The sequence below is a fragment of the Ctenocephalides felis genome, unplaced genomic scaffold (assembly GCF_003426905.1).
Source record: "Ctenocephalides felis isolate EL2017-DRISC unplaced genomic scaffold, ASM342690v1 CF-g0.4_SCAFFOLD_03571, whole genome shotgun sequence".
Classification (NCBI taxonomy): Eukaryota; Metazoa; Arthropoda; class Insecta; order Siphonaptera; family Pulicidae; genus Ctenocephalides; species Ctenocephalides felis.
Genome location: NW_020539725.1, coordinates 48,311,703 through 48,328,357, shown reverse-complemented (window position 1 = coordinate 48,328,357; position 16,655 = coordinate 48,311,703). Strand labels below are relative to the sequence as shown.

The 16,655-nt window shown below is 32.2% G+C and overlaps 2 protein-coding genes across 2 annotated transcripts; both read right to left on the bottom strand.

Moving 5' to 3' along the window:
- Positions 1-1,244: 1,244 nt before the first annotated feature.
- On the bottom strand, positions 1,245-2,927 carry LOC113386186 (glutenin, high molecular weight subunit PW212-like). The gene is made up of 2 exons (XM_026623982.1): positions 2,755-2,927; positions 1,245-2,712 (listed from the first exon to the last, which is right to left on the bottom strand). Exons 1-2 carry the CDS (start codon positions 2,925-2,927, stop codon positions 1,245-1,247), a joined length of 1,641 nt encoding a protein of 546 aa, XP_026479767.1.
- Positions 2,928-8,939: 6,012 nt separating this feature from the next.
- Positions 8,940-14,700, bottom strand: LOC113384413 (mitochondrial 2-oxodicarboxylate carrier). The gene is made up of 7 exons (XM_026622124.1): positions 14,682-14,700; positions 13,455-13,619; positions 13,061-13,273; positions 12,741-12,876; positions 12,285-12,421; positions 9,332-9,522; positions 8,940-9,104 (listed from the first exon to the last, which is right to left on the bottom strand). Exons 2-7 carry the CDS (start codon positions 13,617-13,619, stop codon positions 8,999-9,001), a joined length of 948 nt encoding a protein of 315 aa, XP_026477909.1. The 5' UTR covers positions 14,682-14,700; the 3' UTR covers positions 8,940-8,998.
- Between the last annotated feature and the right edge of the window lie 1,955 nt (positions 14,701-16,655).

Below are 16,655 nucleotides of genomic sequence, written 5' to 3'. Positions count from 1 at the left end.
TGGAATTGAATTTATAAAGTCTCTGGGTTGTCGTTATTCACGGAGCTGGAGTTCAATTATGACATAGTCATTTTTCCACCAGCATCTACTTATTAACGCTACGGTGAATTTAACGCATTTTGCGCCACATCTTGTTCATCCATATGGTATACGACAATTAAGAGTTTAGTAATTTTCTGGATTTATACATTTTTCCATTGTTTTAAAGTTTAAAACAAAATTAATTAATTGTTAAATTTTGCTTAACTATGAAGGTCACGAATACACTATACCATAAGATAACATGATATGCTGATGACTTAATTCATTTTTTTTTGAATATATGATGTTGCTTAAATCTGTGCAATCCCGAATTTGCCATGGAGTAAAATTTCGTACAATACGGTTGAACAATCGCGATTTTAAGCATAACGAAATGAAAGCTACGACTTGCAAAAGCAAAGCCCGTAGTATTTGAATCATACAGAAAAAAATTATGAAGGCAGTTTTTGCAATTCCAGAACTCCAAATTGATTATTGAGAGAGGAGTGATTTTTAATAATCCTTGATCGAACGATTAATACGAAATTATTCATTTTTCAGTTAGGAGTAGCTAGATATGAGCTTACGTTATATTACTTTTCTAGTGTAATGAATTATAAGCACGGATATAAGTGGTATATTATATTTTTATCTTACTTATTTTATTTTAATTTAGTTTTTAATTCAGAAGTATAATAAGAATTTAGGATTTATCGAAAAATTTATTCATAATTTTTGTACTAATTTAATTAAATAAAAAAAATCGAATACTCGTATGGTCGTTTATATTTAGATTTCAATATATGTACAGATCACATAAAAATTCTTAGATGTACGCAACATCATTTCATATTTAATTATTTTCGAAATAGTGATGAAACCGACAGCTCAATTCATCAAATCGATAATATTATAATTTTAGCAATGATCGTGATCACTTCCTGGGTTGTATTGTTTCAAAGACATGAGTTAATACCAAATTATGTTTTTCTAAGTTGACTTAATTATTTAAAAAATAGTATTGAAATAGTAACCAATAAACTGTTAGTTGTAAAATAAAATCCGAAATAATCTTAATGTGTAAAATAAATCATTTTTCATAAATAAGTTAATAAAATTTTAACTTAACACATGTCTTTGATAATCACTATATGTTTAACGTCTTCACATTCCACTACATTCATTTTACCAAATAGTTTTGTCACAATTATGTCATTTTACTTCTACCACGGATGTCTGGTGCGCTGGGTGTATCCTACATGGCGATCAAATCTCGTAATGATGCTGTTACTTGCTCTATGAGCAGATTGAGCAAAAGCTGGGTCTTCATAATATCCAGGCTGCACAAAATTCTTTTGGAAACCTTCCAAACCAATTTGCGGTTTAGCTGCTGGTCCCTGGTACGTTATTCTCGCAGTTTGTTGCGCAATTTGATGCTGGGGTCCTGGCTGGTGCAAAGCTTGTTGTTGCCAGAAGTGGTTAACTGCATTTTCGAACTGTGTATCATCTTGATTTGATTCTTCGCTGTAGTCTGGATAATCTGCATTAGAAGCTTCTTCGCTAGATTGTTGTGCAGAATTAGGTTGCGGAAGATATATTCTTTCTGGCCCTGTTTGAGGAACTTGACCGTATTGTCCTTGATTAAACTGATTTTCTTCACTTGAACCGTCAAATTGACCAAATTGATTAAACTGATTAAATTGGCCTTGTGGGCCTCCAAACTGTCGTATATCAAATTGTGGTCCAGATGGTCCTGACGGTTGTTGAGGTGGTGGTGGCAAACTTTGTGGTGGTTGCTGAGGTTGTTCGGGTTGCTGTGGTTGCATCTGTGGCGATTGGGGTGATGGTTGTGGCTGTTGCGGTTGTTGCTGCTGTGGTTGTTGCGGTTGCTGTGGTTGTTGCGGTTGCTGGGGCTGTTGTGGTTGCTGGGGTTGTTGTGGTTGTTGGGGCTGTTGTGGTTGCTGGGGTTGTTGTGGTTGTTGGGGTTGCTGTGGCTGTTGCGGTTGCTGAGGTTGCTGTGGCTGTTGCGGTTGCTGAGGTTGAGGCAACGGCAACGGGAATGGTAATGGTACTCCCAGTTTGAAACCAAATGGCACAAATTGTGCAGGCGGCGGTTGCTGCGGTTGTGGTTGAGGTGCCGGTGGAGCTGGATCAGCTTGGCGATTCACGTTAAAATTAATTGATAATGTTTTTGTGAAAGTTTCAGTTGGTGCCGGTGGTGGAGCTTGTGGCATTTGCGGCATTTGTGATGGTGGCGCTGCACTCGTTTGAGGCATTTGAGGCTGAGGCGCTGGTTGTGCTGGCGGCATTTGTGGTTGAGGAGGTGGACTGGGCTGAGGCATTTGTGATGGAGGTGCCGGACTTGCTGGAGGCATTTGGGACGGAGGTGGTGGTCCTTGGGGCTGGGCAAATTGTAAATTTCCTTGAAGCCATGGTTGTGGCTTCCAACCTTGTTGTGGAATCAACCCATTTAATTGTAGAGCACTATTTCCTCGCTGCCTCGAAGTAATTTGTTGTTGCTGACCAGCACCTTGTTGCTGTTGCCCTCCTCCCTGCTGCTGTTGCCCGCCTCCTTGCTGTTGTTGTTGTCCCAGCCTGTTGTTGTTGCTGCCCTCCAGCCTGTTGTTGTTGTTGCCCACCAGCCTGTTGTTGTTGTTGCCCTCCTGACTGTCCCTGAGGAGCTGCTTGTGGCTGTGTTGGCATTCTTGGTTCAAGAATAGTCCTTATCGTAACTGCCGGCACGGGGGTCTTGCGGTTCTAGGCTGAACATCATAACCTAAAGCATCAGCAAATTTCAGAAGCATAATATGCAATGTTCTTTTCGGCCGATTCAGCTGCTGTTCCTCTTGAGCCACTGACAATGCTAACACCCACACTAAACACGACACTAAAAAAACCCACTTCATTTCTATAAACTAAATGATCACTTTAATTTAATATTAATTTAAAATAATAACAATTATTAATATCACATTAAAATTTTTCTGAATTAAATTTAAATTAAAACATAAGAAATGTAAGTTTCACTTAGGATCAATTTTTGGTAGTTGACCAAACGGTTGTCGCGATTAGACTGGTCTCTCCAGAGGCGCGGTTCCGCTTTAACAAAGGAAAAAAATTCATCTGATCTAAGAGAGAGCGAATGAGAAAAACACATTTTATTATAACGAATCAGTGCAAAACGTGCGATATTATGAGACACTCGAGTGGGAAGGGAGGTTTTAGAATGGTTGCACTTAATATTGCGCAACGACTGAATTATACACGTAGCAATAAAGCGGTTTTAGTTACGTGAATTTTAGAAGCCATACCTTTTCGTTCAAATATGTATCTGTGGAGTCTACGAGAATATTATTTATTGCATTTGATAATTTAAAATACTGATTTATTAATTTAATTTATATAACATAACATAACATAGTATAATTCAATTTTCAAAATGTATGGTTGTATCAAGATTTTATTTTGCATGTGATCCCAGTTTTATATCCCTTTACTTAAATCAACTTACGATATGATAAAGTTTCATTGATTTTGCAATAACAGAATTGCATTAATAAACAGAATTGCATAAATAATAATAATTGCATTAAATTGTTTTATTACTATTAAATACATCAATTTGAAAATTGTGTTCATTTAAAAATCGAATAAATTATTTTTGAATTTATTATAATATATTGGCGAAATAAAAAAAAATGTTGATATGCTAACATGCATCTCATAAACTTTGTATATATGTCGATTTAGCAAAAATTTTACAAGACAAAATATACTATTATAATATATTCTTAGCATAAATCTCAAAATATGCGTAAAAAATATTAATTTAGAAGAGAAATGATCGTTTGATACACTCCTAATCAAGCGGAAGGATAAAAATTTGGTGTGATTAAAACAATAACCACTTACACCTAGATTTTGACGATTGAGACTTGAAACATGGAGAAAATATAAAATTAGCAAGTTGGACTTTCTGGGAAAAACAAATTCGTATATAATATTTAATTGATATATGATTTAGCAAAGATTATTTCATATGGAGCATATGTCGAGCAAATAAACATTTAGATTTACATTCACTTTTAGGTAATACATAATAGATAAAGGCTAACAGTTTGAATAAAAAGGCAATTGTGACAAGAAGGTCTTCAATGTAGGAGATTAAATTCAAAAATTTAATGAAATCTGCTATTTCAAACAAGAATTATAAACTTAGAAAATATATTATGTATTATCCTTGCTGTATTCTACTTCTATATAGTAGAAGTGCATGCAGTTATAGAGTATCATATTGATTTAAACAATATATTTCGAATTTTATTTATTTAAATTAAACCAAAATAAAACATTATTTCTGTGACATGTTTAATATAAGCACATTAAAAAATTGATTAAAGCACACTTTTGCTTGTGATTTTCAAAAATGTGATGATCATTAGATCTGTAACAGATTTCGTCGCTCCAATCCATTTTCAGGCCATACATATATCAGATATTATAAAAATTTTGATCGTTTATAAAGAATGTTAAATTAGAGTTTAGCTTCGTTAATAGGAGCTAGCTTGATACAAACGTTAAACAATCAAATGTCCTAAAATCAATATTTTAGGACCTAAATAAATATATGGTGACTTGTGGCGCATGTAGCGAAAATTCTCCTGTATAAGTATGACTTCTTACTGGCAACATTCATTTTCGCACATAACGTTTACAAAAGCTTATATCTGCTCCGTTTACTGAGACATTATTAATCTTGGCTTGCTAAAGGCACGATCTTAATGCTTTTACAAATTCATGCTGGAACTTATTATTTTATTTACATTTTACATGAACGTCGATTTGTGTACTTCCTTCTTCAAAGCTTTTGGCATTATCTACAATGTACACTATTTATTATGTATACCCTAGCCGTTACATAAACCTATGATAAATTCTAATTTTCTGGCCTTTCCAACAGGAAAGGATTTTCAAAAAAATGGCTTTTTCGCAAATAATTCAATCATACAGAAACTGTATAACAGTCAGTGCTGGATTTGCAGTAGAGGCAGTAGGGGCTAGTGCTCAGGGCGGCAAAATGTGGAAATGATCATTTTTGACCACCAAATGGCATTTTTTAGTACTTTTTTCATTCGATCTCCGAAATCGCTAGATTTGCCTTTATGAAAATTTGATCAGTTCTTCATCTTGTCAATACAAGTAAAATGTTTTTTCAATTATTGAAATCGGATGCTCCGTTCTCTTAAAAATGGGTTACCATTTTTGGCACTTTTTTCCCCGTATCTTCGGAACGGCTAGACCTGCCTTCACCAAAAACTAATCAGCACGTCTCCTTATCAATACGAAACGAATGTTTTTTGAATTATTCAAATCGGTTGATCGGTGTTCCCGAAATCATCGACAAAAATTTGTATCCGCACACACACACACACATACATCAATTTTTTCTAAGGTATGCCAAAATATGCAGAAACCTTTGAAACGTTAAGATATATAAAAATTTTCATTTTCGATTTTTTTGCGATAACTATAACTTGCCCTGCGGGAAGTTAAAAATGTACATGCATAGAAGAAGTATGTAATTCGTGATAGTTTTTTTGAAATCAATAGTCATTTCATTTTTAAAAAAATGAGTCATCAAAAATGCGCCAAATTTTTTAATCCGGCCCTGATAACAATTGATGAATTGAAATAACCTTTTCATATTCAATAATAATGAAAAATACCTAGCAGATAGAATAATGCAATAAAAGATGGAAAATATAAACAAAGTTCAAAAATGTTTTACTCAATATATAAAAACCCGAATATTAAAAGTCCCACTTAGTCAATAAACACATAGCGATTTCTTTTTAAATTATTTCATTCTAATTAAATTATAAAAATATTGTATACAAATGTAAATTTTTGCTCACTAAAATCACAAATCCTAATTTGGTCCATAAAGTCTTTCTAAATTTACTTACTTATCCTGGAATAAATTGAGAGACATTTGAGATATTCAACATTGAGAGATATTTGTCCTTTTATACCCAAAAAAACTGATGAAAGCTTCGTATCCAATACTAAATTTCATTATTTCACTTATTTCGAAAACGTGTTTAAAAATTTCGTAATAAAATCTTTCACAGCATGAAGTCATATCTAATTTATCTGAAAGTAAATTCTAGTCTAACTTTGGTCATGAAACGATTACAAAAGTGACATGCAGATATTTTATTTAATTATAACATATGTACCACGAAGGCCATAAACATATGATTTAAGTTTTTAAATACTTATGGGTTGACCGTCAAATAAAAAAATTACTCCGGGTTACAAATTGACAATCATTCTTAGCTATTTAGAATAGAATGTACTGTTGCAATAATAATCAGTACTTGCCTGTTTGAATAGACAAAACACTGATGTTTAATAGAAAAATTTTGCATTTTTTTTCACTGTTTGAGAAACTAACCAACACGAATCCATACCAAATTTCATATAATGGCTTTCAAATTTTTGAAATTGGTTTAGGTGTTTTTGAGAAAACGTCGACGAGACGTCTAATTTTGGCTCACGTAATTGGAAGAAATTACGTAAATTCTCACAAAAAATATTAATATGTTTACTGTCCGGCACTAAGGGACGACTTAGTGCCCACTCTTCTTTGCATACCATTCAAATGTAAATGCATAAATTTGCTAGAATTACTTCCATTGATATTTAGGTGACGCCGTGATTTTGCGCCTAAAACAGGAAAGGGTTGCTCCCGCCGTGGCCGTGTGCGTCACAGGCGAGGCTTGGCGCGTGATCCTGTACCTGTGTGCCCCCCGTGCTCCTTTCACTTGTATTTTGAAATAAAAAGATTTATACTCGCTTAAATAATACGTGTTAAATAGAGTGTCGGGTGCTTCGTGCCGTCCGGCGTTACGGGATTTCCCCCTATATACGAAGACAGGCCGGTCGGCCAAAAGCTAATTAGCCCATTCCCAACCAAAATCCATCAAGATGTTAACTAATTTATAAAATCGATTCAGGATTTTTGGATAAAATATGGATGAAAACTTTTTCACTTTTGTTTTGCTAATTACAAAGAAACGGTTTTTCCGATCGCCTCGCATGACTGATAATAGCTAGTCCTTATCGAGTTACATTGAATGGCTTTTAAAATTAGCAAGTAGAACTTTTTCCAGAAAACAATAGAAAGAAATTAATAATTAAAATTTATAAGAAACCCAATTGGTTTTGTAATATAAACCAATGTCTGAATATTATTACTACTCGATGATTCTTTTATTGAAATTTCTATAATACAATAATTATTCACCGACTCTAAACCTAATAAGTCACTTTCACACAACAATATTCAGCCGATCAACCTTACTGGTACGAAATCAAAATTGTCATAAGTCGGGCACGACCTATCATGCAATTGGAGCAAAAAATGGCAAGGCAAAGTGAAATAAATAATCAACAAACAAATCGCCAATCGCCAATAGCAATAGATTTTCAAACGACAATCATTGCAGGTGAAAGTACAATGTATTGACACAATTAGAGCACAAAAGATATTGCTAAGAAAGGTAACGTAGGTCGTCAGATTTTTTTCCATAATACGTTAATTAACAACAATTACTCTTATTTAGACCGTATTAAGAATCATAATAATAATTATGATATTTATAATTCATCAATAAAAGCAACTTCTGCAATGTATTCTTTAACTTCCCGAAAAAAATCCAAGAAAATGCTTGTCATTTTTCTAAAACCTACGTGGTATCAAGCAGTAGTGATTCAACCTTTTCCATTTTTACTTTAAAATATATATCATAAATATATTCAAGTCACTAATGGGGTGCATGGCATCGGCAATTTACACAAAATGTGTACACATGATTAAAATCTCTATAAAATATATGATAATTTGATGTACTTATGTCCAATAAATATTTTTGACCGCCAAATCACATTTTTTTAACTTATTTTTATTGAGAGTCCATAACCGCCGGGCGTGCCTTCCCAAAAATTTAATCAGTTCTTCATCTTGTCAATACAAGTATAATGTTTTTTGAATTATTAAAATCGGACGCTCTTTTCTCTTAAAAACTGAGTTACCGTTTTTAGCATTTTTTGCCCCGTATCTTCGGAACGGCTAGACCTGCCTTTGCCAAAAACTAATCAACACGTCTCCTTAGCATTACGAATCGAATTACTCAAATCGTTTGATCGGTGTTCCCAAAATCGTCGACGAAAATTTGTATCCGCACACACACACATACATCCATTTTTGCTATTAGCGACCCTACGGGAAGTTAAAAATAGTCCTTTCTAGGCTATATCTGTTTTGTAATTTTAAAATTATAATACCCACAAATAATAAAGCATTTCTATAACCATTTTTTATTTGTTACATATATCATAACATAGATTGGAATGTAAAAGTAATAAAATAGTGATACAAATATTTCTTATTATTTCATTTGTTTTTAAAAATGTCAGACAATGTTATGCATTTATAGAAAATTGAACAAACAAGAGATAAACTTATATAATGATTAATTCAATAAAAATAACATATTATAGTAGTAAGCTACTTTTTGAACTTATTTCTGATATATTCTACATAAGAAATTCTAAGTATCAATTTAATATCACTATTAATATGCATTTTAACGCTTAATAATTGTTTGTTCAATATTCTGTTGCATCGATTATATTTAATTATTAATGACTCAATAATGTAGCAAATATTGTGAGAAATGTTTCTTATATTTTTCAAAAACATCAATTTTATGGTATGAAAATCCTCATTTGATTTCATTTTGACTTTGCATTTGAGGTTGAAACCATAATTTCAATTTCACAGATCAAAAGAGTATTTCGAAAAATTCTTACAAAATTGATATAGACAATACACATTAGTGTCTTTTGCACCTTTTTGTAAAGAATGATTTTTGAATTATATTTATTATTACCTTTTATCAAAATTCAGTTCTTACGTAAATTTTCTTTCCAATAGTTCATAAACATAATCATAAACGACAAGCATGACGGCACCTCCTGGACCCAAACGCATCACTTTTGGCAACAATCCTTTGTATCTAAAATATCAACGAAAAAAATTATTGAAATGAAGGATGAAATATATATATATATATATATATATATATATATATATATATATATGTATATGTATATATATATATATAGGATTGGACGGAGGGCAATGGTTTATTTTGACGATAATGATGGTGGGCCTTTTTACCCGCGATGGTTGTGGACCTCTACCCTTTGCCCCCAATTAAATTTTCAATCATTTACTACTTACAGGGCACGGAAACCTTCATTGCGGGCAACTCTAGCAACGGTGGCCAGTGTGCCGACATAAGGACGCTCGCCTTGAATTTTTGGACCTTGGATTCTAGATTTCGCTACATCAAACGGAATGTTGAGACAGGAGGCCAGACTTCCAGAAACAAACCCTATTCCAGCTTTACGCAGAAAGTCTAAGAACGCATCCTGAAAAGTGGGTAATTAATAATATAGTATTATCCGTGACAGAAATATTTAAAGATCTACGCAAAATAAACTAGTTGGTTTGGTATTTAGCCTTGAGGCAAGTTACATGAACTTCCCGAAATGTGTAAATAATCGACTTAATCAAAAAAAATGTGTAAATAATATACTTCATTAATCCTACTTTAAAAAAAAAACGATAATAATTTTAGCAAACTTTGACGAATTTTTAAAATTAAACTACTTGTTGTAAGGCCGTAATATTACAGTAAGTTCTATAAGACCATGATGTATATCGCCAAAAAAAGTTTCATGAAAAACGGCTTAATTTTTTTTTAACAGTTAATTACAAGAAAACGGCTCGGTAGATTTTCACCTAAAATTAATCAGCATCATTCCCAACTAATATCTTTCGAACAGTTTTTGATTTTTCAAAATCGGTTCGGTAGGATGAGCTTAAATGTCGACGAAAATTTAACACTTTTTTTCAACAGTTAATTACAAGAGAATGGCTTGGTAGATTTTCACCTAAAATTAATCAGCATCATTCCCAACTAATATCTTTCGAACAGTTTTTGATTTTTCAAAATCGGTTCGGTAGGATGAGCTTAAATGTCGACGAAAATTTAACACTTTTTTTCAACAGTTAATTACAAGAAAACGGCTCGGTAGATTTTCACCTAAAATTAATCAGCATCATTCCCAACTAATATCTTTCGAACAGTTTTTGATATTTTAAAATCGGTTCGGTAGGATGAGCTTAAATGTCGACGAAAATTTAACACTTTTTTTCAACAGTTAATTACAAGAAAACGGCTCGGTAGATTTTCACCTAAAATTAATCAGCATCATTCCCAACTAATATCTTTCGAACAGTTTTTGATTTTTCAAAATCGGTTCGGTAGGATGAGCTTAAATGTCGACGAAAATTTAACACTTTTTTTCAACAGTTAATTACAAGAAAACGGCTCGGTAGATTTTCACCTAAAATTAATCAGCATCATTCCCAACTAATATCTTTCGAACAGTTTTTGATATTTTAAAATCGGTTCGGTAGGATGAGCTTAAATGTCGACGAAAATTTAACACTTTTTTTCAACAGTTAATTACAAGAAAACGGCTCGGTAGATTTTCACCTAAAATTAATCAGCATCATTCCCAACTAATATCTTTCGAACAGTTTTTGATTTTTCAAAATCGGTTCGGTAGGATGAGCTTAAATGTCGACGAAAATTTAACACTTTTTTTCAACAGTTAATTACAAGAAAACGGCTCGGTAGATTTTCACCTAAAATTAATCAGCATCATTCCCAACTAATATCTTTCGAACAGTTTTTGATTTTTCAAAATCGGTTCGGTAGGATGAGCTTAAATGTCGACGAAAATTTAACACTTTTTTTCAACAGTTAATTACAAGAAAACGGCTCGGTAGATTTTCACCTAAATTAATCAGCATCATTCCCAACTAATATCTTTCGAACAGTTTTTGATTTTTCAAAATCGGTTCGGTAGGATGAGCTTAAATGTCGACGAAAATTTAACACTTTTTTTCAACAGTTAATTACAAGAAAACGGCTCGGTAGATTTTCACCTAAAATTAATCAGCATCATTCCCAACTAATATCTTTCGAACAGTTTTTGATTTTTAAAATCGGTTCGGTAGGATGAGCTTAAATATGTACGAAAAGTTTTTTCGAATTACAAAGAAACGGCTTGTCAGATCGTTGCACAAAACTGACAAACGATAGTCCTCACCGAAATACATCAAATGGCTTTTAAATTTCTAAAATCGGTTCAGGCGTTTTTGAGAAAACGTCGATCAAAAGTCTAATTTTGACAAATGCCAAAAAGACCATACTGATTTTTGCAAACTTTGACGAATTTTTAAAGCTGAACCAGTTGTCGTAGGGCCGTAATATTTTAGTATGACCTAGAAAACTATGGTATCTTTCGTCAAAAAAATAATCATAAAAATCGTCAATTTTTTTTTTTTTAAAACTTTATTACAAGAAAACGGCCCGGCCGATCTCTACCAAAAACTAATCAGCACGATTCCCAACCAATATCTTTCGAACGGTTTTTGAATTTTCAAAATCGATTCAGAATTGCGGGCTAAAACGTAGACGAAAAATTTTTCACTTTTCTGCCATTTATAAAGAAACGGCTTGGCCGATCGTCGCACAAAACTGACAAACAATAGTTCTCGTCGAGATACATCGAATGGCTTTTAAATTTTTGAAATCGACCCAGCCGTTTTCGAGAAAACGTCGATTTACGGCAAAAAATCTGTTGGTGCACACGCACACACACACATACACACACACACACACACACACACACACACATACTTTTCCAAATTTGGTCTCATTCGATTCAGAATGGCTTGAAACGTCGAGAAAACATAAAATTAGCGAATCGGATTTTTTGATGAAAACATAAACTTCTCCTTCGGGAAGTTAAAAAGATCTAAAGGTCGTTGATTGTTTGCGTAACTATGCTTAACATAGAGCAGTCTGATGTTGTCATTAGTTTTCACTTGGAAATCTAGATAACAATTTGTTTCCCAGTGAAAATACCTTCTGCTCGGCATTGGTGCATCAATAGAAAATTCATCACTTGTACAAAATTTGTAATAATAAAATTGATCAAATCGAGATTGAACAAGTGTTAATTAGTCAGATTATCAAAACAGCTTATAGAACCTTGAAGTTCTGGATGCTGTTCAAATAGAATAAAGAATAATAAAAAAAATAAAACAAAAATACCTCGTACTCTGGCAGAAAACCTTTTACACTATGGTAAAATCCAAAATAGACTCCATTAAATACTCCATTCCTAGCAATCGTTGCTGATAAACCTTTGTTTAGTCCGTTTAATCCCCAGCCGCGTTCAGATATTATTGCTGAAAATCAACTTAATGAATATATATAACATTGACCAATTCCTTTACATTTTCATATGACAAATTGTTCATATTCAAGTAATAAAAAAGATCATCTGGTAGATCTTTAATTGAAACAAACTTATGGCTGGTCAATAATGTTAGACTTTGATTGAAACGTTCAATCTATATTTTGCAGATATGAAGGAAATAAACATCTGAATTGCATTAGAATTCACAAGTTCAGTTTCTAACAGCAAATCGTTTTTTGTTTTAAGTAAAATGCAAAAAAATTGATTTTATTAATATTAGTAGTTCATTTACGTGTATGATTGTTTACCTTTAGCCACTGACCAAGTGCCTGGCCCTTGGCCTGTTTTTGCTCTATTTGCCTGCAGTTGTACCTTTACGACTTCGAATGGATTTACCAGTATAGCCTCGGTAACTCCGGCGCCCAAGCCCGCTAAAGAGAAGGTCTGTCGACATAATGAATATATATAAGTTACCTTTATATTATTATAAATGTTGAGATGATTTATTGTAACTGACAATAAGGTAAAAGTTGTTTAAAATATATTGTTATAGTCAGGCGAAATTCTGATTGCTGTTAAATATGAGTATAAAAAAATCATTTTTACTCATTAATATTATGTTAATTACCAAAGGTGTGGGTTTATCAGCACCGAATAAAAAGAATTGTTTGTACTGTTCGAAGGTGAAAAATTTTACTGCCCGTTTGGGTGTCTCAGCTAAAATTGGAGGAAGAATGCCTTTCCACAATGATAGAGTTCCTTCTGTCCTGACCATGGTACGCATGCAATCAAACACACCATTGTAGTGTCTGGCAATTACCACGGCGTCACCTGCCATCATCTGAAATTATTTAACGGCATCTAATAATTTGCTTCTTATAACAATGATAAAATGCGATTTGTTATTATCATTGTTTGCATTTCAGATTAATGAACAAAAAATTACTTAATAATTTTTTTTGCTTGTTTTGTCGAAAGTCTTATTAACTGTTTTTAATTTACATGTGGTTTAATTACCGCACCTTTGTGGTTGTATTTTGCAGTTGCAATCGCGTTTTGACCAAATCTAACGGATGCATGAGGCAGACCTCAACAAAACCTGCCGACCCGCCTGCACCGATTTGCATACTGGCCTGGACCAGCAGCGATTTGCTTCCATGGCCGGAAGAAGAAGCCGATCGCGTCATCTATAAAAATATTTTCACAAACATTATAATTATTTAGAAGGATTATTGTTTTTTGTGATTGAAAACATTCTGATTTAGATTCCTTCGTAGAAACGCTCAATATTTATTCAACCCGAATTAACTGAAAGAATCGGCTTTATCTAATATCAGCCAATATTCTGTGATGGTGAATTACATTGATTGCTTCAAATACAAATGCAATTGCATTTGCTTTGCTTTACCCATGTATATATCATATTATCATAATTATAATATATTTCGAGAGCCGTTCCCAACTTGAACGCGATGCATGCAAAAAATGCGGGCGCACGCCTTAGGGGGCGCCAACGTAAGATTTGGATATGAAATTTATAATATAGTTTTATAAAGTTAGAAAAAAAAATGGCATGGGGGACGCTGAAGACCCCAGGACCGCCCCTGTATATATGTATATATATATATATATATATATATATACACACAATACATATAAAAATTCTCTTAAAAAAACTTTATTTGAAAATTAATTGAAAAACATATATTTTCAATCATATATGAAGTGTATTAAGTGGCTTTAGGTTCAAAAAATTTAAAAATCATAATTAATAATATGAATGCAATAGGAATCTGATTAGAACTAGTTGTTATGGTACCTTATTCATATTAGATACATGAATCTTATTTGAATTTGTATATTTTTACATCACTGTCAATACATTTTTGTCTGTGTCAGGCGCAATTTCTATTGACATTTTAATTGATTATAATTGTTTAAAAATACTTGTTTATTTACAAATGTAGTTTGCGGAATGATTATAAATCAATGAACTTATATATGTCATAATCATGAGCATTGCAATATTACAAACCTATTATTATTTAAAACAATTTAATATTTATTAATATCAATTGTTTAATCAGTTACAGCATTACAACATGCACTAATTCACTTCAAATAATATAAAATTGGTTCAAATAACAAAGTGCTAGATTATTGTCCAATTTTTTTATAGTCTGTATATATTTCTGTGGCCACAACTATACAAAGTTTTTAAAGATACTGACGTTGCGATGCTTACATACCCGTATATGAATTCCTAGCCGAAGTATTTGTAAACGCAGTACAATCAAGAATTTTTATCATCTACTTGTGTATGTAGTTTTAACAAGTTTTGTACCAAATGTGTATTTTCATAAGGTAGTCACTTTATCTTATCTTCTTAATTAGAAACAAACATTTCACTTTTTGATAAAAAAGAAATATTAACAGCAGAGTTACATTATGCAAATAAATTCAAAACTTGTTTAAAAACCTACAATTAGTACAATAGGTAATATATTTTACTTAGTTTTCTATCTGCTGAAGAATTTTACTATATTTAGTAAAATTTATTGTAGACTCTTCCATTGCTACTTTGAAGATTATTATTGTCTTTTGAATTTTATAGCAGTTTTGAAAAATTAAAGAAAAACAATGCATAAAAAAGGCATTCTGCTAAATGTATAAAAATGCTGTAAGAGCTGTAGTAACTTGAATATCTTAGAAATTATAATTTTAGAAAAATAACAATATTGAATTTCATATGATGCTTTTCTGATGCGGTTCTGACTTTTTCGGTTAAAATAAATTCCATTGTTAGTTCCATAGATAAACAAGTATAAAGTGGTTAGTTCAAATCGCAATAATTATGCATTTTGTTGAAAACTATATTCATGTTTAATGTACTAAGCAACTACACAGTATTTTGGATAAACAAATATGAATAATTCAGAAACTTATTATATAAATAGTATATTCCAATCAAAATGCATGCATAAATATATGATATAGGGTATAATCTATAATATTTCTTACATGTGCATTTGTTTGTTTATATTTGAATCTTTTCAATAATCTGGCAACAGGTCAAATTGGATTCTAACTCGATTCTTGTGTGAATGAATTTGACAGTCCCGGGAAAGGTTATGCTTGATTTCTGACAGTAAACAATAAGGATATTGTCACAGATAAATAAGCATAAATTGAATATTGTATCATTAGCAACTCATGGTCTTTTATTTGAATGTTTTTGATAAGCCTTTTTCATAATAAAATCATTAGAAATAAATCTCTGAAATAACAGTTTATTGATAATTCATGCTAGAAGTAAACATATGTTTTATTTATAACAATTTTCGATCTTTTATATTTAAAATATCACAGAAAAATAAAAATAATCACATATGTACAGACATAAAAATATTATTTTCAACTGTATCTGTATATATTTTATGATGCTGTTTTTATTTTGTTAAACGTACAAACCATTAAGTATATTTCAATTTTCTCAGTCATATGGTGTTTTTTTTCATAATCTTTTTTTTATATTTCTTTTTTACCCTTTATTTAACCCTTTCCACTCGCTAATTCCTAGATTTATATGAATTTAGCCGCCGGAGCGGCGGCATCCGAGTGGAAAGGGTTAATTTTATTCTGCAATTCGTTTTTTTTAACTTCCCGTAGGGTAAGTTATTGTAATGGGCCGAAAATCGGAATTGAAAATTTTTACATTTCTCGACGTTTTGAAGGTTTCTGAACGTTTTGGCATACCTCAGAAAAAATGGATGTGTTAGTGTGTGTGTGTGTGTGTGTGTGTATGTATGTATGGATACAAATTTCCAGTCACGTTTTCGGGCGCACGGATCAACCGATTTGAATGGTTCAAAAAACATTCGATTCCTATTGATAGGGAAAAGAGCTGATTAGTTTTTGGCAAAGGCAGGTCCAGCCGTTTCGGAGATACGGAGCAAAGAGTGCAGAAAATAGAAATCGAATTTTTGAGAGAACGGAGTATCCGATTTGAATGATCTAAAAAACATTCAATTAGTAATGATTGGGAGAAGTGTTTATTAGTTTTTGGCAAAGGCAGGCCCAGCCATTTTGAAGATACGGAGCTAAATATGTAAAAAATGGCAATTTTTGAGAGAACTAAGCGTCCGATTTAAATGATTTAAAGAACTTTCTGCTTGTCTTAACAAAATAATTGATTTTGGAAAAAAAATTTGTTCCAATTTTTT

Excerpts from the sequence above, each read along its gene's own strand:
- LOC113386186 (XM_026623982.1), bottom strand. The coding sequence starts at position 2,927 with ATGAAGTGGGTTTTTTTAGTGTCGTGTTTAGTGTGGGTGTTAGCATTG. Across the intron at positions 2,713-2,754 it reads GCAAGACCCCCGTGCCGGCA|CCACAAGCAGCTCCTCAGGG; the intron begins GTTACGATAAGG and ends ATGCCAACACAG.
- LOC113384413 (XM_026622124.1), bottom strand. The coding sequence starts at position 13,619 with ATGACGCGATCGGCTTCTTCTTCCGGCCATGGAAGCAAATCGCTGCTG. Across the intron at positions 12,422-12,740 it reads CACTTGGTCAGTGGCTAAAG|CAATAATATCTGAACGCGGC; the intron begins GTAAACAATCAT and ends GTTGATTTTCAG. Across the intron at positions 9,523-12,284 it reads GTTTTCTGCCAGAGTACGAG|GATGCGTTCTTAGACTTTCT; the intron begins GTATTTTTGTTT and ends CCCACTTTTCAG.